This window comes from Diceros bicornis, chromosome 1, assembly GCF_020826845.1.
Source record: "Diceros bicornis minor isolate mBicDic1 chromosome 1, mDicBic1.mat.cur, whole genome shotgun sequence".
In the NCBI taxonomy this organism is placed as follows: Eukaryota; Metazoa; Chordata; class Mammalia; order Perissodactyla; family Rhinocerotidae; genus Diceros; species Diceros bicornis.
The window spans coordinates 90,606,183-90,629,536 of record NC_080740.1 but is presented as its reverse complement, the minus strand read 5'-3'; the positions used below and the strand labels follow the sequence as shown (position 1 = coordinate 90,629,536).

At 57.5% G+C, this 23,354-nt stretch overlaps 3 protein-coding genes across 3 annotated transcripts; 2 read left to right on the top strand and 1 right to left on the bottom strand.

The window, feature by feature from the left end:
* The first annotated feature begins 250 nt into the window (after positions 1–250).
* F12 (coagulation factor XII) lies at positions 251–7,714 on the top strand. The gene is made up of 14 exons (XM_058546974.1): positions 251–307; positions 640–697; positions 3,782–3,881; positions 4,038–4,108; positions 4,392–4,502; positions 4,640–4,771; positions 4,921–5,025; positions 5,173–5,338; positions 5,432–5,640; positions 5,744–5,975; positions 6,216–6,352; positions 6,448–6,597; positions 7,152–7,300; positions 7,388–7,714. The coding sequence occupies exons 1-14, from the start codon at positions 251–253 to the stop codon at positions 7,553–7,555; spliced, it is 1,845 nt and encodes a 614-aa protein (XP_058402957.1). The 3' UTR covers positions 7,556–7,714.
* Positions 7,715–8,382: 668 nt separating this feature from the next.
* Positions 8,383–9,941, top strand: PFN3 (profilin 3). Its single transcript, XM_058546959.1, has one exon. The coding sequence runs from the start codon at positions 9,049–9,051 to the stop codon at positions 9,460–9,462; it is 414 nt and encodes a 137-aa protein (XP_058402942.1). The 5' UTR covers positions 8,383–9,048; the 3' UTR covers positions 9,463–9,941.
* A 1,323-nt stretch (positions 9,942–11,264) lies between these two features.
* SLC34A1 (solute carrier family 34 member 1) lies at positions 11,265–21,862 on the bottom strand. The gene is made up of 12 exons (XM_058546944.1): positions 21,739–21,862; positions 21,461–21,610; positions 21,246–21,374; positions 21,031–21,174; positions 19,953–20,064; positions 19,635–19,830; positions 19,456–19,551; positions 14,241–14,310; positions 13,798–13,965; positions 12,468–12,584; positions 12,240–12,364; positions 11,265–11,801 (listed from the first exon to the last, which is right to left on the bottom strand). Exons 1-12 carry the CDS (start codon positions 21,845–21,847, stop codon positions 11,298–11,300), a joined length of 1,920 nt encoding a protein of 639 aa, XP_058402927.1. The 5' UTR covers positions 21,848–21,862; the 3' UTR covers positions 11,265–11,297.
* Positions 21,863–23,354: the final 1,492 nt, after the last annotated feature.

The following is a 23,354-nucleotide window of genomic DNA, read 5'->3' as shown; positions in this document are numbered from 1 at the left end:
CCAGTCGCATTATGTGGGAAAGAGGGGGAACCCAGCTCCTTAGCATTCTACCTCCACCCACCAACTCCAAACTACCCCGTCTTGGTCCCTACCAAGGAACTGCTCTGCTTGGCTTTCCGCAAACAGCCTGCATTCCGCCAGGCCCAGGAGGGCAGCTCGACCAATCTTCGCTTCCCAGGCCTCAGGGACCTTCAACCCATTCTATTGATCTGGACTCCTGGGCAAACGGTTAGCCCGACAGACAGACACCATGAGGGCTTTGCTGCTCCTGGGGTCCCTGATGGCAAGCCTGGAGTTGGCGCTTTCGGTGAGGGCTGTGGGAACCGGGAGGATGGTACTGGGCTGGCCCTGGGGTCCCTATCACAGCCGTGGCCTCTGCCCACAACCTTCGGGTCCAGGTGGCAGGAAGGCCTGATCAGAAAGGTGAGGCCAGCCCACAAGGCCCAGGTTGGAGCTGGTGGGTATGAGGACATGGCCTGCGCATCTGGGGGAGCTTGAGGAGACAATGGGAGGAGAAGGGAGGGGTCTTGTGAGAAAGTCTTACGTTTGTGGCTGTGAGAGGAAGCTGGGGACTAGCATGGGATCAGCACAGGCTATAACATTTTGGCCAATTCCCTGCCCTCTCCTCTCCCCTTGTAGACTCCTCCTTGGAAAGCCCCCAAGCAGCATAAGCACATAGCAGAGGAGCACATGGTGGGTAGGTAGCCCGACCCCACCTCCTAAGAGCCCCTGGGGCGGGAGTGAGTATGGTGGGGAGTGCACAGGGGTTCAGTCTTGGGCCCTTGGAGCAAGGGGAGGGATCCCAGGCACTCTTGTCCCAGAGTTGTCTGGCTGGCATTCAGACTTGGTGCCCACTATGTGCCAGGTTCTGTGCGCTTGGGCACTGGGGACCCAGAGTGATAGTGAGCTGTGCTCTCCTTGAGGTCAAGGCTCAGGCTGTATCTGAGTGCCCAGTCCAGCACCTGCCAGTCTTCCTCAGTTTCCCGAGCCTCCCCCCTGCTTTTCCTTTCCTTGATATATCTCACAGGCATCAGTCATGCCACACAGACGCCAGGGCCCTCGATGGACAAGGAGGGATCAAGAGCAGGGCCCTGGAGCCCAAATGCCTCTGAATACCAGGCTTCATCACTTATGTGCCAGGTGACTCCAGGCAATGGACTTGATCTCTCCAAGCGTCAATTTCCCCATGTGTAAAACCCAGCTGGTAATAGTAAACCTCTGAGGGTTGTGGAGAAGGAGAAATGAGTCATTAGTCCACGTGAGGCACTTAGCTCACAGTCCGGTGCACGGTAAATACTTAAAATATATTAGCATTAGATGGGGATGTCTGCCATCTCTCTCCTCCTCAAACCCTGACATAGCTCCCTATTGCCTTCACTCTTCCAGGCACTAAATATTTACCTAGAGTTCTGAACTAGATGGACCCTGCCCTGGTGAGCCTGGCCTGGCGGGGTCAGGCCCAGTCCCTTCGCATGGCTCCAAGGTCCAGCACATCCAGCCCTGACTGCCTCAGCCTCCTCTTCTCATCACTCCACACCCCGCCAATTGCTCTCCTCTCTCTTGCCTGACCCAACCCAGGGTCCCTGCCCTTGTCTAATCACCTACTTAGGGTCCTCCTGCTCTCTGTCCGTCCCATCTGCATCTTAAAGGTCCATCTCAGACCCGTCTCTCTTCCCTCACTGTCCTGTCCCTGGTTTGGCCCTCAGCAAGTGCCACTGTATCTTTAACAACAAAATGGCAGCTGATGCGTATGGAGCACGTACCACGTGCCAGACTCTGTGCTGTGTGTTTTACAGGCGTTATCTCATTTGAGCACCACAACCCTCCTCTGAAGTAGATACAGTCAGCTCTTCTTATTCAGGGCAGTCATGTTCCATAAAGTCACTGCAAACGCTGAATTAGCAAATACAGAACCACTGCTCCTAAAGGAAATATAGGGTTAGGTTCCTGTGAGCTCTGGTCACCACAGTGTCATCAACTGTCAATATATCACCTTGTTTTATGTGTGATTCTGTTTAAAGACAACTTACTTACTATGTGTCATTGATTCATTAATATTGAACTCATGGCCAGCAGCACTATAACTCATGCCTGGATGAAGCTCATCTGACACCAATATTCCCCATAAGGCCCATCACAGCCCTCTTGCACTTAGGAACACAAGACAGCACTTTAGCACTATATTTGGGGCCATTTTCAACAGCAAAATCACCTACCAAAAGCACAAAATTTGGGGGCCGGCCCAGTGGTATAGCAGTTAAGTTTGTGCACTCCACTTCAGCAGCCCGGGGTTTGCAGGTTCGGATCCTTGGCGCGGACCTACGCACCACTCATCAAGCCAAGCTGTGGCGGTGTCCCATATAAGTAGAGGAAGACGGGCACAGATGTTAGCCCAGGGACAATCTTCCTCAGCAAAAACAAGAGAAGTGTTGGCAATGGACGTTAGCTCAGGACTAATCTTCCTCACACACACACACACACACAAAAAGCACAAAATTTGAAAAATGTGGCACTAAATAGACAGTGAAAAGGACACCTGTTGATAGTAGGAGAGTTGAAACAAGAGGCAGGGCGTCAGCTTGTTTGACCTCAGCTGGGAATGTGTGCTTCAGGTGACTCACATTTTTCAAAGCTCTGCGCATGTCCACTAACAACCGTAAATGCACCTCGAGTATTAGTTTGGGGGTTACAAATAAATTTCAGCAAGAAGGCAGATTCACAAAACAGAATCTGTGAACAATGAGCCTCGGTTGTACTATTTAAAAAAAATTATAGGGGCCAGCCCGGCGGCGCAAGCGGTTAAGTGTGCGTGCTCCGCTGCGGCGGCCCGGGGTTCGCCGGTTCGGATCCGGGGCGCGCACTGACGCACTGCTTGGCAAGCCATGCTGTGGCAGCGTCCCATATAAAGTGGAGGAAGATGGGCACAGATGTTAGCCCAGGGCCAGTCTTCCCCAGCAAATAAAAAAAATAAAAAAAATAAAAAGAAAGAGGAGGATTGGCAGATGTTAGCACAGGGCTGATCTCCTCATCAAAAAAAAAATTATAATAGCAGTATTTTTATTGTAAAATTTACAAATGCAAAAGAAGAAAAAAGTCCTCCGTAATCCATTATCTTCCAAAAACCACTCTTACAAATTTTGAGAATGTCCTTCTAGATTTTTCTTATGCACATGTAAATATGTTTGTACAAAAATAGGACCATACTTGACATGCTGTTTTTAACTTGCTCTTCTTCGTGAAAATTATGAACACCTTTCTTACTAGTATATATACATGACTAAAAAATTTTTTTATTGTGGTAAAATACACATAACATAAAATTCACTGTCTTAACACTTTTAAGTGTACAATTTAGTGGTATTAAGTACATTCGTATTGTTGTGCAACTATCACCTCCATCCATCTCTAGAACTCTTTTCAGCTTGCAGAACGGCAACTCTTTGACTGTACTATCATTATTGCCGTGTTACAGGTGAGGAAACTAACGCTCAGAGGGGTCAAGTGACTCCAACATTCATCAACTATTTATTAAGTGCTACTTTGTGGCAAACACTCCTCCAGGCCTTGGGGCTACAGACTTCCCCAAGGCACAAGCTAGTAGGCGGTGGAGTCAGGAGTCCATTCCAGTTATCTCACTCCAGAGCCCAACTCTTAAGCAGGATGCTGTCTTGCAGGACAAGGATTTTTCTAGGGTCTATCCTTTTTCCAACCAGCCCCTGAGGGGTGGTGCCTGGGCAGTGGGGCACAGGGAAAATGGTCAAGGAGTGTGTTCTCCCTGCAGTTCTCACAGTCACCGGGGAGCCCTGCCACTTCCCCTTCCAGTACCACCGGCAGCTGCACCACAAATGCACCCACAGGGGCCGGCCAGGCCCACGGCCCTGGTAAGACGACCCAGATGGGGTTGGAGCAGGGTCCTGGGGGCCATGGCCTCTGCCCATCTTTCTGCCCAAGGAACCCTGCTTGGAGAGAGGGGGCTGCGATAGGGGAGGGCAAGCCAGCCCCCTGGGCAGAGCAGGGAGCCTCATCTCTTTCTACAGGTGTGCTACCACCCCCAACTTTGAGCAGGACCAGCGATGGGCATACTGCCTGGAGCCCAAGAAAGTGAAAGGTGCTGCACACACCTCTGGGGGGTGGGGGGGAAGGCCTCTCCTCTCCCTATTAGTCTCCTAGGTGTCATCAGACCCTACATACCTGGGACTCTGGGCCCACACAGCCCCTTCCTTCGCTCCAGAGGGAGAAGTTCTGGGAGGGGGTAGCTCCCTTTTGCAGGCGGGTAAACTAAGGCTTGGAAACTTGGGGTATCAAGGTCACAGGACAAGCAGGTTCAGGTAGGGACTTGGCCTGGATCTGACTCAGGCTCCCCACTCTTCCTCCCACTGTCCATCTCTCAGACCACTGCAGCAAGCACAGCCCCTGCCAGAACGGAGGGACCTGCGTGAACACGCCAAGTAGCCCACACTGCATCTGTCCAGAACGCTTCACTGGGAAGCACTGCCAGAGAGGTAAGGAGACGCTGAGGGCCAGGAGAAGAGGGGCTGGGGACCAGGAGCAACCCCCTCCCCCCCAGAGGCCTCTGGATCCCTAGAGACTTGGCATGGTTCCAGCCTCTCCCAAGACCACTGCCCCCTTTTGTCCTCAGAGAAGTGCTTCGAGCCTCAGCTTCTCCAGGTCTTCCATGAGAATGAGATATGGTATAGGCCTGGGCCGGCAGGTGTGGCCAAGTGCCAGTGCAAGGGTCCCGATGGCCACTGCAAGCCGCTGGCCAGCCAGGGTGAGTGGATCGATAGGGAACTGGCCTGGGAAGAGGGCCGAAGGTCGGGAGGAGAAGCTGGCAAGAAGCCGGGTGGTGTGCCAGCGGAAAGGGGAGCTCTCCGCGGGATCTCTGGGCCCAGGGGCGGCTCAACGTGCTCCTTCTCCCAGTCTGCCGCACCAACCTGTGCCTCAACGGCGGCCGCTGCCTGGAGGCGGAGGGCCGCCGCCTGTGCCTGTGTCCCGCGGGCTACGCTGGTCGCTTCTGCGATGTGGGTGAGTCAGGGTCTGCCGGGAAGCAGGAGCCCCGCCCCCATGTGGGAAGGGCGCGCGGAGGGGGAGGAGCGAGAGAGGGGAAAGCGCAGGAGAGGGCGGCGGGAGGCCATCGCAGCAGCTGGCTGCAGAGAGCCCCTCTCTCCCGAGACACTGAAGCGAACTGCTACCACGGCCGCGGGCTCGGCTACCGCGGCACGGCCAGTACTACGATCTCGGGCGCACGGTGTCGGCCGTGGGCCTCGGAGGCCACCTACCGGAACGTGACTGCAGAGCAAGCGCTGAACTGGGGACTGGGCGACCATGCCTTCTGCCGGTGCGCTGGGCGGGGCAGGGCAGGGCGTCCCCCTCCGCCCTGGGGCCCTCTGGGGATCCTCACGCTCCAACAGCGCCCCTTCTGTGGATACAGGAACCCGGACAACGACACTCGTCCGTGGTGCTTCATGTGGAGCGGCGACCGACTGGGCTGGGAATATTGCCGCCTGGCACAATGCCAGGCCCTAGCCCCGGCGGCGCCCCAGATCCCGCGTCCGACCCAAGTTCCCTCTGGGCACCAGAACCTCCCCTCACCCTCGCTCTCGGCATTGCCGAAGCCTCAGCCCACGATCCCGACCCCAGGTAGTTGGGAAGGGTTGGGAAGTCCGAGCAGAGAGGGCGCGGGGCGAGCTAGATTCCAGCAGGTCGTGGGGCTCCTTGTCCTCAGCCTGGGTTCCTCTCACAGCCTCGCACGCGACGCCCGAGCAGCCGAGTCGTCTGCCCAGCACCGGCCCAACCGGCTGCGGACAGCGGCTCCGGAAACGGCTGTCCCCGCTGAGCCGCATCGTCGGGGGACTGGTGGCGCTGCCCGGGGCTCACCCCTACATGGCCGCGTTGTACTCGCGCCACCGTTTCTGCGGCGGCTGCCTCATCGCCCCCTGCTGGGTGCTGACGGCGGCTCACTGCCTGCAGAACCTGCAAGTTCCTGCCCGCCCAGTGCCCCGCCCCAGACCCTAGCTCCTCTCCTCCGTGCCCAGCTTCCGCGTGACACCCGAACCCATGCCCTACCTCCCCCGCACATCACACTTCCCCTCCCTCCACTCCAGAGCTCCTCAGGAGGAAGATGAAACCCAGGAAGGGGCTCGGGAGCAGGGGGCGTCCCCAGGACGGCTCTGGCCTATTCTGAGCGCTCTTTCTCTCCCACACCCTGCCCACAGGCGGGCGCCCGAGGAGCTGACGGTGGTGCTAGGTCAGGACCGCTATAACCAGAGCTGTGAGCAGTGCCAGACGCTGGCCGTGCGCGCCTACCGCCTGCACGACGGTTTCTCGCCCACTACCTTCCAGCACGACCTGGGTGCGTGGGAGCGACCCCTCCGGGACCTGGGGCAAGAGCGCGCAGGGCTCGGAGTTCCAGCACCCGGGTCTCACGCTCCTCTCCGCCTGGGTTAGCTCTGCTGCGCCTGCAGGAGAGGGCGGACGGCACCTGCGCCGTCCTGTCGCCTTTCGTTCAACCCGTGTGCCTGCCCAGCGGCGTTGCCCGCCCTGCCGAACCCGAAGCCGCGCTCTGCGAGGTGGCCGGCTGGGGCCACCAGTTCGAGGGTAGGCAGAACAGCTGGAGGTGGGAGGGAGACCTCTGGCCACCAGGATAGGCAAGAGAAGCTGGCAGCTTTGGGACCGCCTGGGACAGGTGGCTCTGACCTGGTGGGTTGTGAGGATGTGCAGGGCCCTTATCTCTGCAGTCCTCTCCTCCCAGGGCCTGGGATTCGCTGTTGGGAGTCCCCAAATCTCCTGAGGGGTACAAGGAGAATCACACTTTCTCTTGATTCCCTCTGAGCGCTGGGCTGCAGGGATAACTAGGATGCTGCCCTGCGCTCCATCAAGCTGGTGGGCTAGTTGGGGGGTAAGGTTCTGAGACACTGAATGGGAAGTGAGGTTCCAAAGCAGTCCTGCTTCTGCCCAGTCCATTCAAATCGCGGCTCCTCTCTGGCCTCAGTTTCCTTGTCTATGAAATGGTGTCAACAGCATCTCCTTGCCTCTCGGGCTTGCTACGAGGGAGGCGAGAGATTAGTGAGTGTGGAAGGGCTGGCGCAGCCAGGTCCTGGGGCAGGCCGAGTCCCGAGGGTGTGAGGAAGGCGCGCGCTCTCTGTTGGCAGGGGCGGTGGAATTTTCTAGCTTCCTGCAGGAGGCGCAGGTGCCGCTCATTCCTCCAGAGCGCTGCTCCGCCCCTGACGTGCACGGAGCCGCCTTCGCCTCCGGCATGCTCTGCGCTGGCTTCCTCGAGGGCGGCACCGACGCCTGCCAGGTGAGGCCTTGGGCCTGCTTGCCCCTCTCCACCTCGTCAGGTGCAGACCCCAGGCCAAGGGCTCTGAGCCGCATGTCCCCGAACCAGGGTGACTCCGGGGGCCCGCTGGTGTGTGAGGACGAGACCGCAGAGCGCCGGCTCATCCTGCGAGGCATCGTGAGCTGGGGCACAGGTTGTGGCGACCGCTACAAGCCGGGTGTGTACACAGACGTGGCCAACTATCTGGACTGGATCCGGGAGCACACGGCTTCCTGACTGCCCAGGGACTGTCTTTCTCTCCTGGGCGATCGTGGAATGGGAGAGTGGCTGGGGCGTGATCACGGACAGACCGCAAGGATTATGTTCCATTCCCCCAGCGCAGCCAGCAGAGAGCCAGGCATGGTGTGGGCACTCAATAAAGTGCTTTTAAAGATGCCAGAGAGACACAGGTATTCAGAGGTGCCGCTGGGTAATGCCAGGACAGTAAACCGGAGCACAACGTCTCCACACCCCTCAGAGAGCAGGCTGTATTGAAATTTTATGCAAGATTGAGATTCATGTCCAGCTGACGTCCCTGAGCCGCATTGTGTACCAAGCCCTGTGCAAGGTGACACCACAGATTCCTCGTATGAAGCAGTAATATTTTAAGTTTATAGAGCAGCAGTTCTCAACCTAGACTTTACATAGAATCACCCAGGGAGATTGCTGAACCTATGCCCAAGATCCACCTCAGATCAATTAAATCAATGTCTCTAGGGAAGGGGCCGGTGTCGTGGTATGTTTTTAAAACTCCCCAGGTGGGCCGGCCCCGTGGCTTAGTGGTTAAGTGCGCGTGCTCCGCTACTGGGGCCCGGGTTCGGGTCCTGGGCGACACCGACGCACCCCTTGTCCGGCCATGCTGAGGTCATGTCCCACATACAGCAACTAGCAGGACGTGCAGCTATGACATACAATTACCTACTGGGGCTTTGGGGGAAAAAAAGGAGGAGGATTGGCAATAGATGTTAGCTCAGAGCAGGTCTTCCTCAGCAAAAAGAGGAGGATTAGCATGGATGTTAGCGCAGGGCTGATCTTCCTCACAAAAAAAAAAAAAAACAAAAAAACTCCCCAGGTGACTCCCTGTGCAGCTGAAGTTGAGAAGCACGATGAGAAGTGCTTAAGATTGAAACAGTGGCGTGGGCCCACAGGGCTGGCTTGGTGGAAGACCCTCACCCCCTCCCCAACTTGCCTTAGGGTGGTGGGCCTCCAAGTGTGCTTCCTGGACCAGCAGCAGCAGCAGCGTGGCCAGGGAACTTGTTGGAAATGCATCCTCTCTGGCTACCTCCCATACTACTGAATCAGAAACTCTGAGCTGGGGGCCCAGCAATCTGTTTAACAGCTTTCCAGGAGATTTGCATGCTCCCAACGTTTGAGAACCACATTCTGGGGCTTGAATGGTTACCAGGCCCAGAGGTCTGGCTTTCCAGAAGTGGCATCTCTTTGTTCTTAAACCCATGCCTACTGTGCTTAACGGGCCATTTAAGTTGGTTTTTCCAGAGTTATTTTGACAATCAATAGGATTTCCTCCTTCAGGCTAACTTTAGGACTCCACCAGGTGTTAAGACACGAGCCTCCTCCCCCACATACACACTCTCCAGAGTAGGTAGCCGCTGTCGCCGTGCCTCACAATCCCACCCCCACATACGTCATAGTGCCCCAGGCGTTCCAGGCACGCGGCGCAGCCGGACGTTCCTCGAAAGTGCAAGCTGAGGGGCGCACTCTGAGCCGGAATGGGCGACTGGAAAGGCTACATCAGCGCGGTGCTGCGGGACCAGCGCGTCGACGACGTGGCCATCGTGGGCCACTCAGACAATCGCTGCGTGTGGGCATCGCGGCCCGGGGGCCTGCTGGCGGCCATCTCCCCGCAGGAGGTGGGTGTGCTCACCGGGCCCGACCGACGCACCTTCCTGCAAGCGGGCCTGAGCGTGGCGGGCCGCCGCTGCTGCCTCATCCGCGACCACCTGCTGGCTGAGGGAGACGGAGTATTGGACGCGCGCACCAAGGGGCTGGACGGGCGCGCCGTCTGCGTGGGCCACACGCCGCGCGCGCTCCTCGTACTCATGGGCCGTCGGGGCGTGCACGGAGGCATCCTCAACAAGATGGTGCATGAGCTGATCCAAGGGCTGCGTGCGCAGGGAACGTAGCAGGACAGCCAGGCGGCGCCAAAATAAAGTCTGACCTGGGCGTGGCAGACTCGTGCTTTGGTGGTGTGGGGGGTTGTTGCAGATGAAGAAACCGGTTTACTGGAAGATCTTTGCAGAGGGTTACTTGGGGGCGGGCTGAGATTATGAGTCCAGAGGCTTCCTTACGTCTCCCCAGGCCAGAGTCTCGGCATTTTGGCACCTTCTTAGGGTCCTAGAGACACCGCAGCTGAGGAAGAGTCCCAGGGAGTGGCCTTCTCAAACCCTCTAGCTGAGGCTTTACAATCCTTTCCCACAAAACTTTTTGCACGTCTGTGCAGGACAAACAATAAACGGAGCCCCCTCCCCCACTCCTCCACTCCTCCCCAGGCTGGAAGCCAGTGTGCCTCTCACTCCTGCCACTTGGCACGAGGAAGCACTAGCAAGGGCTGTGAGTGGATGACCGGGTGGGGCTGGGAGCTTGGAGAGCAGCTCTGGGGCTCCCAGATCCTTGCATCTCCCCCCACCTACCTCAAAGAGGGTGGTGGTGGGGAGGCTGATGTCTAAGACCATCACACATCACAGCTGGATCTGGGGCGCTACAGCTTTCCTGCCCCTTGGGTTCCAAAGGCCCCAGAGATATCCCTGGATTAGAGGGAGGAACTTTGCCACTCCCACCCCTTGATTCTCCCTCTGGAGGCCTCAGCTCCAGTGGCCCTATGTAGGAGGAACTGAAAAGCTTGGGTGGGTTTTTTTTTTTTAAATTTTTTGTTTATTACAGTAACATTGGTTTATAACATTGTATAAATTTCAGGTGTACATCATTATACTTCTATTTCTGCATGGATTACATCATGTTCTCATGTTCACCATTGGGTGGGTTTAAATGAGGCCTGGTTTACCGCCCAAAGGTAGAGGACAAAGTTGGGAGAGTGGCTGGTCCCTGCCCCCTGTGTGCTAGGTCCCAGGGCATGGCCTCTCTTGCCCATCTCCAACCACCACCCAGGGGCCCAAACAAGCCCCCACCTGTAACTTGTTTTCTGGAGAACTAATCTTATCCCAGGAAGAGGGAGGGAGTGAGGAAGGGAGGTGGGTGAGTCCAGAAGCAGGGAGAGACCAGTGGAGGTCAGCCTGGTGGGGTCCGGGGAGGGAGGTGCAGAGAGCCCTCCTCACACCTGCCTTGGGAGTGGCCCAGGGGGTCTGAATCAGGGATTGGACTCATTAAGGCAGGGCCAGGCGAATTGTTGGGGTGAGCTTGCAGGAGATAGTGCTTCTGGACCCCAAACCATGGTCTCTCCTTCCCCCCAAATGGAGAGCAAACAGATTTGCAAATGCACAATGAGAGTTTAATTCCTTTTGTTTCTCAGGCAGTGTTGGGGAGGGAGTTTGCAGCGGTGCTGTGGGAAACCTGGTGAGGATGAGGAGGATGGTATCAGGAGGAAGGAAGGTGGCAGGGAGGGGTGAGAGTTCAGCCTGTGACTCAGGCACCCACATCGTTGCTCCAGCAAACAGCTGCCCGTCACTGACTCAGACTCACCATCCTCCCGCCCAGCCCAGTCGGAGTTGTGTGTAACAAGGACACAAGCGCAGGCCTCCAAACGCAGGTGCAAAGGACTTGAAACCTTACCCAGGTAGCCTGTAGCCTGCACACGGCCCCCCACAGGTGCGTCAGTACACACGTGCAGGCTGACACAGGCTCACCCATGCACACATACTGACTCTCAGTCACACAGGCTCAGACCTCCGAGGACCTGCATGAGGACGGCTGAAGGCCCAGAGTGCAGAGACCCCTCAGCCCTTCCACCCTGGGCACCAGGCACAGGCCTCTCCCTGCCCCAGGCAGCAGTCTGGGCCGCATTCTAGAAGCGGGTGGCATTGTGTTGGGCAGGCTGTGCGAGGCGGGGGGAGGGTGTGGCGGGCGGCAGCTCCTCCAGGAAGACCCTGGCAGGCAGCGGGGGTGAGCGGGGCTCGCGCCTGGCACAGCACAAGGTGGCGCGGGTGATGAGGCGGTCCAGGGGCTGCAAGGAGTGCATCCAGTGGGGCAGGAAGTCCCATGTCTGCAGCCACTTGGGCAGGCGCCCGGGGCTGCGACTCTGCAGCACGCTGACAAGCACAACGAAGGCCAGCAGGGCCCCAAACGGTGCACCCACACCTACCATGGCCTGCCAGCCTGCCATGGAGATGCCAAATACCAGCGAGGGTAGCAGCAGGAAGCACAGGAGGAGGTAGAGGACAGCGAACCAGCGGTACTTGGCAGTGCGTTTGCCCAGCACCTTGGCCATGCAGATGGGCAGGCGTGTGCAGGGCACTGGGTACCACAGCAGGATGCCCGAGATGTTGAAGAAGAAGTGGCAGAGGGCGATCTGCAGGGGAGAGGGCGGAGGGGACGCGGGTCCCAGTTTCTGTGCCAGGCGGGTGGGGTAGATAATAGGGGCCCAGCCTGATGTGGGCAGCCTGGCCCCAGCCCCTGGCTTGTCAGTTACTTCTTTGCCATCTGCCCCCCCATCCTTGATTCCCCAGACTGGGCCAAGGGGGCTGATAGCACCCCTTCCTCAGAGTGCAGATCCCCATCTCTATTGCTTATTGGTGTGGTTCTCTGAATAATGTCTCCCTGTTAGATGCTAAGGTTCAAGGGTGGCACCAGGTCTACTTTGCCCGTGTGGTTTCCACAGAGCCTGGCATAGTGAGTGGCCCCTAGTAGGTAGTCAAAATCTGTTACATGTTGTCCCACTCTGGGTCAGGTGCCACACCCCAGTCCCAGCCCTGTCCTGCTTCTAGCAGGGCTACTCTCCCCGGCGCACCTGGAAGGCACTGGACAGCTTCTCCCGGGGGCTGGCCAGTGCAGCCAGGATGGCCGTGGTGGTGGTACCAATGTTGGAGCCCAGCGTGAGGGGGTAGGCCCGCTCGATGCTGATCACACCCAGGCCTGGGGGGCAGAGGGGTAGGATACAGTCTCCCTAGCTCCCTGCTTCAGCCCTGTCCCTGCCAGCCCCGCCGCCCCCCCAGCCCGCCTTGGCATGGGCGCTTACCTATGAGGGGGGTGATGGCCGAGGTGAACACAGAGCTACTCTGGACAACGAAGGTCATGCCAGCGCCCACCACCATGGCAAAGTAGCCCGTGGCCCAGGTGAAGGGGGCAGGGAAGTCTGTGAGGAAACCCGTCCCAGTATGGTCAGTGGGAGGGTGTTGGGAGGGGAGTGGGGACCTTCCTTGGGGAGGAGGTATTGGATGCCAGCTTCCAAGTGGAAGCTTGTCAGTCCGCTGCTCAGCTGCAGTGACTTCTGCTGGCTCTCTCTGATCTTGGATTAAGAACCTTCTCAGCCTGATTCCATCACGCTTTTGCTCAGGCTGTTCTCTGTGCCCAGGATATCCTCCTCACTCCTAAATGTTCACCCTCAGCATGGGTCTCGCTGCCGCTGGGAAGCCCTCCCTGACCCCCGGCCCTTGGGCAGACTTTGTTTCTCCCTCCTCCGAGCTCCCAGGGATCCATGGATGCCCTTATTCCAGCATTTGTCATGCAGCCTCTGCCTGCGCCAGGCAGTATCCTGAAAGCTCAAAATGAGGCTTAAAATGAAAATCAGATGGTGTCACTCCCCTGCCCACAACCCCCCAAGTGCCACTATTATAAAGCCTAGGCTCTGAGCACAGCCGGCGGGCCCCGTGATCTGCTCCGTCCGTCTTCCCTCGCTGACCTCGCTCCACCCCCTCACTGAGCTCCCCCAACACTGCTGGCCACCTTTCTGTGCCACAAACCTGCCCAGCTGGTTCCTGCCTCAGAGCCTTTGAACTGTCCCTTCCACCAGGAATGCTCTTCAGCCACATCTTGACTACTCCTCATTTAGGTCCCTGCTCAAATACCTCCGCACAGAGGTTGCTGACCTCCCATGGAAAGCAGCCTCTTCCATACCCTATTTGCCATTTTGGCTTTCTCATTGGCAGTTTCCTCTTTTTATCTGAGTTGATCGCCCCTTGATCATTTATTTTCATTGCCTGTCTCCCCCTCTGGGCTGTGAGCCCCCTGAGGGCAGGATCCATCCATATCCCTGGCACTCCATCGAGCTTGGCACACCAGGGGCTTAATGGCTGTTTGTTGATTGAATCAAACAGTGGCCTCTCAGAATCTCTTTAGAGCCACCTGCTAGAATAGAACCACAGCCAGAGGCAGCCACAGACAGCTAGCTGAGGCACCTCAGGGGCCTCAGAAAACAGCCAGTCCAACCTCTTCTTTGTTCACATGGGAAAACTGAGGCTCAGAGCTGGCAGGGCTTTTCCCAGATCACACAGCAAGGCAGTGGCAGGACTTAGCGAGATCTGGAAGGGCCCATCCTCGGGCCTACACACCCACTGCTCAGGGCTCACCAGTGTTGATAACTTTCTGAATGACCTTGGCCACCTGGCCCTTGAGCAGAGAGTTGAGCATCTTGACGAGGAGGATGAGGCAGGTGCATAGGAGCACCAGGGAGCCAGCCAGCAGGATGAGCCCCACAGCCAGGTCGGGCAGCCCCGTGTCCACGAAGATGTGGTTGCCTGCAAGGCGGAGGAGTGTCAAGCTGCTGAGAGCTGACCCCCTCAACTCGACCCCCAACCCCCCACCTTTGTTACCTCCTTGAGCTTGGAGCCTAAGGCTCCACCTTAGGCTCCTTCAGCCTAAACAGCAGACCTGACCCAAGCCCAGGGGCTGGGCTGGTTGGCAGCTGTCCTTCCTGGGGCTGGAAGCAGAAGTGGCCAGGTGGGGAATAGCCCTGCCTCTCCCAGGCTCTGCCCCCACCAGGCTGGACATACCCCACGCTGCAGGCACTCACATTTCTCCATGGTGGCATTTCCGAGGGTCCAGCTGGTGTTGGCCTCTGCCCTGGGGATAGTGGTAGGAGCCTAGATTAAGAGGAGAGTGACTTAGGGAATTTAGGGAAATGCAGCCTGGGGTTGGGGCTGAGATGGGGGCTGGCGGGATAGAGGTGGGCCTCCTGGCTACGTGCCCTTGGACAGTTCGCTTGCCTTCTCTGAGCCCATTTTCTCTGCTGAAGAGACGAGGATGAAAACCCCTGCCACACGAGAATCCGACCACGGTCTGCCCTCAATATTCTGCCCCCTCAGCCCACTGATCTGGCTCCCGCCGGGCCCGCAGGGGCCTCCTGCTCCAGTGGCTTCTTGTCCTTGTGTCCTTCCACCTCTCCTTGGCAGAGGATGCTGCTGACCCCGGCTCTCTTCTGAAAACTCTCCCTTCCCCATCTTTTATTACCAGTCCCTCTCGGTGCCCCCTCTTCCCCAGCGTCCTTGCCTCATCCTCTCCCACAAGGCACCCAGCCCAAGCTCCATTTTCCTCTTGCTCAGTTCCTTGTTCAGAGCGGGGCAGGGGCGGGGGACCACCAGTAGGCAGAGGGTTCAGGCCCCACATCTCTTCCCTCCCCACCTAGTGTCAGTGAAGTGAGGGGGGCTCCTGGGGAGGCCCCAAGTTCAGAGGGCCCAGGGCCAGGCAGGTAGCCTAAGTGAGGGGCTCAGGCTGAGTGTGGAAGTGGTAGGGAGTGTGTGCTGGGCCTCCAGGCCACTGTAACCATCCAAGGACACAGCCCAGCATAGGCAAATGGCCCAATTCCATAAGAGAAATCACAACTCTGAAGTTTTAGATAAAATCTCCCAATCTGTAAATGTTGGCTACTCCTTTAAGACATACTTTACAATTCTGTGAAGGCTGGTCTGGCCGGGGGACCACTAATTTGTAGCCTTCTTGGGTTGAGGAGGTATTTTTAAAAATGCAACCTGGGGCTCCTTACCTTTCCCTCAGGATCCTAGCAACCATCCAGCAGTGAGAAGAGAAAGTGGGCTGGGCTCAGCTGGGGAGAAGCCAACTCACAAAAGCGGGATGGAGCCCCAGAAAGGGGCAGTTACTCCCAGGGCCCCAGGCAAAATGCAAGAGCCACAACTTCTCCCTGTCCTCCACGTTCTGCCTCTTCTGGGTCCTGATATGGGCCCTGGTCCCACTCCCCCCAGAGCTCTGCATCCCACACCCCTCTGACCTCAGGAAGGGTCCTGGCACTTTGATGTTTACAGCTCCTTTGGGTTTTATTCTAAACTATGTGTCATTTAAAAAATATGTGATGGAGATAAGAATTATTTATGGCGCCTGGCTTTAAATCAGGGTTTATTTTAGTGGCATGTGCTCCCTTGAGTGGGGCAACGTGCACGTCTGTATTCCCAGCTGAGCACACCGGGGCCTCGGGACACCCTCATGTCCAGGACAGAATCGCAGGCGGAAAAACCGGGAGAAGATCGTCTCAGATGGGCTCAATTGGAAAAGCTGGCTGGGAAAGTGGTGGTAAGTGCCGCACGGGCGAGGGAGAGAGCCAAGTGTTTGCTGTCAGGCAGATCTGAGTTCAAATCCTGCTTCTTATACCAACTGCCTTGGGCAAGTCATGCCACCTCTCTGAGCCTGTTTCCTCTAAAGCAGGATAATAAAAGAGCTGTTGTAAAGCTTACAGGAGAAAGTGCGTGTGAAGCCTTCACCATACGGCTTAGCTCCTGACAAGCCTTCAGTACACTGTGCCTCCTAATAAGCATCAGACCCGTCTCCCTCCTTGGGCCCATCTAGGATCACACTATGTGTGTGTGATTGACTTCCTAGGTCAAGATCAAGGGCTCCTGCAGTTCCTGGCCCTACTGGGGAGGAGCGTGGTGGACCTTCCTGGGGTCCCCGGCCTGGAGCCCTGGAGGCAGATGACCCCCCTGAGATGAGTGGATGCCTGACCAGCCTGTGCCCCACTGACCTAGTCTGGGCTGGGCCCAGGGGTCTCTTGGGGGAGGGGCCTGTGGGACCCTGGGGAGGCTGGAGGAGGATAGGAGCTTTGCTGGGGTCCCACTCAGGGCTGGCAGTGTCGGGGCAGGGCCAGGCTGAAGGCTAGGACCTCTGGGGTTTTGGAACCTTGGCCTTCCTGCCTGGGGTTGTGTGACCCTGGCTGAGCTCACGGGTGAGTGCAGAGACTGTAAAGTGCAAGAGAGGAGTGTAGAGGCAGCAGGGGAGGAGAACCAGCCTGGGTGTCAACTGCACAGCCAGGCTGGGTGCGGGAGACTGAGGGGAGGGAGCAGGCCTGGGGCTTCCCTGCCAGCAGAGGGAGAAGGTGGAAGCTCCAGCCTAGGTAAAGAGCTGGGGGGCCCAGAGTCTGGGGCATACCCCCAGGAAATGCTCTTCGCTCCTGGGCCTGGGGGCAAGATGGAGGTGAGGTGGAGGAGTGGGAGGGGGACATGGTGGGGGTGGTGAACTCTGCGAAGAACAGAATGAATAAGCCTCAGACAGCCTTGGGCTCAAACACTTGCTGAGCCACTCTCAGCTGTGTGACACTGGACCAAACACATAACCTCTCTGGGCCTCAAATTCCTCCTCTGCAGTGTGAGGTCCATAACAGTGCCCACTTCTCCTCAGGGGCTAGTTGTGAGGAATCTTGGAAGAGAGAGTTGGGATTTAAGTGCCTGCAGAGCCACCCCAAATTAAGGAGGCACTGGGAACTGAAGGAGATGATTAAGCTTACAGAGGAACGTCGGCCTCCAAGAATCCTTCCCTGGGGAGAAATGCTGGGGATATGGGCCCGCGCAGTAGTCTCCCCTCCAGGGGAAGGGGAGTTCCAGGGTCTTTGTTTTTCTGGAAGCAGCGGGAAATCACTGTGCCCGCAGCGCCATCTGGTGGTGAAGAGTAGAACTCCTGGGAGCACCACCTACCACCCCTGGAGCTCTCTCCAGGGGGACTGTGGTCAGCTGGCGGCATTCAGGCCTGATGGGCAGAGCGGGAAATAGACAAGTATGGTGGGACACCAGACTGGCAGCTGGAAGAGGCAGCAAGATGAGGATTCAGGAGCACGGGCTCCAGATTCCACCAGGATTTTCATCCTACTTCAATAGCATGGGCTTGGGCAAGCCTCTCTGAGCCTCAGTTTCCTCATCTGTAAAATGGGAATGTGATAATCCCTGCTTCCCAGGCTGCAAGTCCTCAAAATATCTTGTTTAAACTAGGGAGGTATGGTTGACAATCCAGTGTGACCACACAAGAAGGTAATTCTCAGGATAGAGTCAGACCCCCAGAATGTTGAGAAGTGTTGGGACACTAAAACTGCCTCTGGTTTTTCTTTCACCGTCTGGAAAACCTCAGACTCCTAGTCCTTTCCTTGGTGACATGGTTCCCTGGAGACTGGTTCAGGTGAGGTCAGGTCCAGCTTGGTGAAGGCTGGAGGCAGCGAGGACAGGTTGGAAGGGAGCACACAGAGACTCGGATACTGGAGGAAAAACTTGAGTCTTCAGTGAGCACGTTCCCACGGGGCCATCCCAGAGAGAGGGGAGACCAGGGAGCTCAGATCCCACCACCTAGCTACTCTCCAAGCCAAGAAAATCTGCCAGACACTACTCTTAAAGAAAAGGTCTTGGGGAGGTGGGACGAGAAACCAGTGCTCAGGCGAGGGGCAGCTGGAGCCAGGACAGCCCCAGCTGGTGAACTCAGGCGGTTCCTGCACGTTGCCGAGCCCCACGTTCCTCCAGTCCGCCTCGCCGGCACCATGTGAGGACCCCATCCTGGGAGGGTTAGGTTTGGTGGTGCATGCTGCGAGGGGAGACCTGCGGAATGCAGCTGCAGGTGGGCAGCGGGGATTTCAGAGCAGGCGAGGACCGTCTTGGCCGAGCAGCTCCCTTCCAGGTCTTGTTTTTCCTGAAGATCAAAGTGTGTAATTTCTCTCACTTGCAGGTTTGCTATGAGGTAGAGAAGGTTTTGACTGTTCAGAGAGCTCTTGAGCAGGTGGAGATGTGTCAGAGAGGCCACAAAGCCTGCACAGAGGCTGCCTTTACGGGCTTTTTGATGTCAAACTGCCTTCAACACTCAGAAGGGCCGAGCTGGAGCTGTGCGCCACTCAGACGCAAAGGAACCTCGCAGGGCGGGTTGAAAGGATGTTCTCTGTTCACGCCGGGATAAAGGTCCAGCAACATCAAGTAGCGAGTGGAGATGACGAGGGGGAAAGGCGTGGGCTCTGAGTTTCCTGACCTCTTGTTCTAAACAGAGTTCCTTCTTGTGTGTAATAATTAAGGGAAGCAGATACTGCAGATTCGGGTTTTGATGAAGCATTTTCCTTTTTATGGCTGAGTGAGAAAGTGTGATAATTGCTTGCTTCCTTGTTAGCTGGGTGTAAGGGCCAGTCCACAAGTGTCCAGCTGATCCAAACAGACCTTCATTCTGGGCAGTAGAAGCCGGGAAGCAGCAGGAACAGTGCAGAAGGACGGGAGGACGCACGCCTGTGGCAGTGTCCAGGGAAGGAGCCCCGATGTCAGCACAAGTGGCTGTTGTGTCTCCAGGGAGGTCTCTACGTGGCCCACTTGTCCTGCTCCTGGGCCCGTTTCCTATTAGTCCTACTTTCCTGGGCATCTGACAACTCTCTCTCCATCCTTCCCCGCACCACCTGAGCCCCAAAACACGACAGAGCTGTCATTAACTCCGCTGGTACCCTAGTCGGGAAGAGAGCCCTAGACTGCCAGACCCGCACTCGGGCCCTGAAACAACAGGACAGCTCTGGCAAGTTTCTTAGCCTCTTGGAGCCTGTTTTACTACCTGTGAAACCAGAGGCTTGAGCCAGATCAGTGATTCCCAAACTTGCGTGTGGGACAGACCTGGAGGGCTTGCTGAGAGAGGTAGGCTGCCAGGCCCTACCCCCAGAGATTTTTGATTTAGTAGGTCTAGGGAAGGGCCCAATACTTTGCATCCCTAACAGGCTCCCAGGTGGTATGAGTGCTGCTAGTTCACACTCGGAGAATCTCTGGGCTAGATGGATTACATGCCGACTCTGATTGATTGGTAATGGCTGCCTAAAGCTTCTGGGAGGACTTAGCAACGTCTGCTATCCACACAGTATCACAGTAAAAGTGCCGCATACTTGCAGTCTCCAGGCTAAGTGATCTCTGGGTCTATATGGAGCATTTTGAACAGATGATGACACTAACAGTCAGCTGTCTAAAGAGGGTGTCTTCTTACCTGGGGCCAGACCTGGGACTCACCTCTGTGGGGTCTGGGTGGCACCAGATCCGAATGAGACTGTGGTTCCTCAGGGACTCATCACCAGTGGCGATGCTGGTAATCACCGACTTATCCAGCTGTGGGCAAGATGTGGATGGGAGGAGTGAGGGTGGGCCCTTACTATCCCCCTGCCCCAGCCCCATGCCAGCCCTGCCCCCACCTGGATGATGAGTTTAGTGAAGGGCTCTGTGATGATTTTGAGCACGTCAGGGGCATCCCGGCCGCCGCGGATGTTGAAGGAGGCCACCACGAGTCGAGTGATGTGGTGCAGGTACCCGGTGGCGGCCTCCAGGGGCAGCAGGACCAGAACTGACAGCCAGTTAAAGCAGTCGTGCACCGTGGCCCCCGCAAAGGCCCTGAGCAGGGAGGCCACGTTGCAGGGCAAGCCAGAGCCAGGATAAGCTCCCACTGGGGCTCCTGGCACCTGGGACCACCCTCCGCCAACCAGCACAAGCCCCTCACCACTCTACCCCCTCACCGCCTGAAGTCAGTCCTGTCCCCGGCTTGCATCAGGGCCACGATGGTGTTGGTCACGGAGGTGCCGATGTTGGAGCCCATGATGATGGGGATGGCAGAGCTCACCTCCAGCACTCGTAGAAGAGGGGACCTCTTAACTAACTGGGTGGGGCCATCCAGCTCCTGCCCCCACAACACCTCCTGCCAGACCCACTACAGCGAGCATTCCCACTACGCTGCTGACTCTGCCCAGCCTCGGGTCACAGGGACATGTTGGGTGTGTGCTGTGTGTTTACCTGTGTGCATGCATGTGAACTGATGTACACGCACCGCACCTGCACATGTGTGGATGTGTGTGGGTGCGTGTATGTGAGGGCTCATATCCTATATGCATATGTGTATCTGTGCTTGTGTGTGCACGAGTGTGACGGTCAGTTTTAAGTGTCGACGTGGCGGGGCCACAGGCCCCAGCTATTCGATCTAGGTGTTGCTGTGAAGGCGTTTGCAGATGTCGTTCACCCCTGCAATCAGGACGGGGAGTACAGGCGAGGAGCCTCCGCAATCTGGATGGCCTTATCCAATGAGATAAAAGGCCTTGCAAGCAAAACGGAGGCGCTCTCAGGAAAAAGAAATCCCACCTGTCCACTGCAGCACCAGCTTTGCCCAGGAGTTCCAGCTTGCCCTTCTCTACCAATTTCGGACTTGCCTAGCCAGCCTCACAATCACACAAGCCAATTCCTTGCAGTAAATCATATATACATATATATCCTACAGGTTTTGTTTCTCTGACTTCTCTGGTTCTGCTTCCCTGACTGATGGAATGAGTGACCGCGTGGCGATACGGAGGGGAGTCTTCCTGGGGTTGTGCTCCCCAGCACTGAGAAGTACTACCCTTCTTAGTGCCTGGGGCACCCCTCCTGGATGAGACTCCCAGCCATGCTTTGGAGGACAGAGTGGGAGATACCGGGGCTCTGCCTTTGCCCTCAGCCCGTTGTCCCCACTCCTGCCCCCTGTGCCCCCCCCCGACATACCACCCCAGCCCCCTGTCCAGCACACCCAGCCCCCCACGGTCTTTCCCTGGCCCTGGTGGGCCAACTCACAGCCGGAGGAGACCATGCTGACGATGATGGACGTGGAGGTGCTGGAGCTCTGCACCAGCACGGTCACCAGGATCCCCACCACCAGCCCCGCCACCGGGTTGGACAGGATGGCATTGTCCTTGAAGATGTCACCAGCCACCTTCCCTGGGGAGCATGAGCCAGTGTTGTCCGAGGCCCTTCAGAAACCCTTTCCCACTCCCCAACCCAGGCCTTACCTCCAGCCAGCTGGAAGGCTGAGCTGAGCACATCCAGGGAACAGACGAAGAGGTAGAGGAAAGCGAGCATCAGCGGCACCTTGAGGAGCGTCGCGCCAGCCCGACGCAGCTGCTGGGCCAACCCGGGCTCTAGAGATGGGCCAGCCTTGAGCACGGTGGCCTGGGCACTGGGCCAGCGACAGCTGATGCCCCTGCCGCCCCCTACCCAGGCCCACCTGGCTTCTGCTCTTCCTCCAGGGCCAGCTTGCCAGGTAGTGGGTCATGGTGCTCCAGAACCTCCCCATAGGGACAGCTGTGCTCGGCAAGGGCCACGGGGCCCAGGCTGGGAAAGGCATAGGCGGAGGTCCCTGGGACCCTGTGCAGGACTGGGGAGGGAGGCTGGTCAGGAGTTCCCAGAGGCCCCAGGGCCTGAGGAGGGTGGGAGGGGTCGAAGCCTCCCCCTGGATGTGGGCGGCCGTGGGCAAGCAGGGTCCAGGGTGGGAGCAGCACTCACCCTGCGGGCTGGGCACATAGGCAAAGGCCGGCCCGTGCATCATGTGACCCCCGCGGACTGGGAGTGGGGAGACTGCCGGGCCCCCCAGCCTCTCTCCGTAGGACATCATCCTGAGCACACTCTGTGGGTCCTGCACGTCAGGGGGCCGCAGCAACACTGAATGACAACTGCTGTGTCATGGAAACACACACACTCACACCAACCCCACATCCACACACTCACATGCACAAACATCCATGATGTGTGATCCCAGATACACACCCAGCAAAGCACACCTCCACCCCCCCTGAGAGATGCACACTCAGGTGCTCATCATTCATTCATTCATCCAGCAAGTATTTATTGAGCATCTACTCTATCCAGGCACTGAGCTAGATGCTGGTGTACAGTGGAAACCAAATCCAGATGCAGCTCCTGCCCCCAGGGAGCTCAAAATCTAGTGGGGAGACAGATGCCAATGACATAATCCCTCGGATGGAAAATGGCAATGGGGACAAGTGTTCTAACGACAGATACAGTGCCACCAGCATGTCCCATGGCAGGGGTGGGCTCTTGGGGAAGGGAAGAGAGGTCATGAGGATGGAGAGGGGAGGGGCCGGGAACATGTGGCGGTAGCGGAGGCTGCGCCTGTGTGTGGTGTGGCCGGGGCTGTGTGTGGTGTGGCCGGGGCTGTGTGTGGTGTGGCCGGGGCTGTGCTGGGCAGGAGGAGATTCGTCCACCCTGAGAGCAGCGAGGAGCCATGGACACCTGCTTGCTTGTGGAACCAGCTGGGCACACGCTCAGAGGAGGGCCCACTGGCCCAGATCCCGAGTTCCTGGGTTCTCCTCACAACTGAACTTCTTTCCCCCTCCGACCCCGCCCCCCCGGAGCAATAAACAAATACTGACAGCCTTGCTTCCACAAACGGGGCTCAGACCAGAACTGGTTTAGGTAAGAAGGGCCCCCCACCCTGTCCTCAAGTCTAGGAAGCCCTCGGCTTGCTTTAAGTCCCCCTGAACTGCCCCAGGAGTTCTTGGCTGTTGAGATGGGAGTACCCTAGGCTGCTTCAGTGCCCCCACACCTGCCCCCACCCCAACATTGTTCCAAGGGTCCTTGGCTGTTGGGGTGGCGACTGTGCAGAGCTGAATCCCAAGCCCTAGAAGAACCGGAGTCCTTTTTACTTTGGGGGAGAGAGTCAGGCTGGGCTGGGACTGAGATGTTATAGGGGCACAGTTAGGACAGAGGTGAGGGGTTTGGGATGATGAGCTCTTTCCTACTATGAGTTGGGGATGGGGTTGGAACAAGGGGGCCCTAGGCTCACCTTGGGGTTCTATGTTTCAGCTTCTGCTCAGCTGCTCAGGGAAGTCCCAGGGGCCTGAGGAGGAGCTGGGACACTCCTCTTTATTTCCTCGGGTCAAGGGCAAAGTCCCTAGAACCCTAGCTGCCCTCCCTATGTTCCCCGATTAGCCTCACCCCCGAGATTCCTCCCAGTTAATTACTAATCGTCAGCTCTGCAGAGGGAATCTGTGGTCAGCCTCTCCCTGCCCCCACACAGGCACTCAGCCTGAACAACAACCCAGACACAGCGAGGGCACAGACACGTCCCCTGCCCCTAGGCAGAGACCTGATGCCACTCA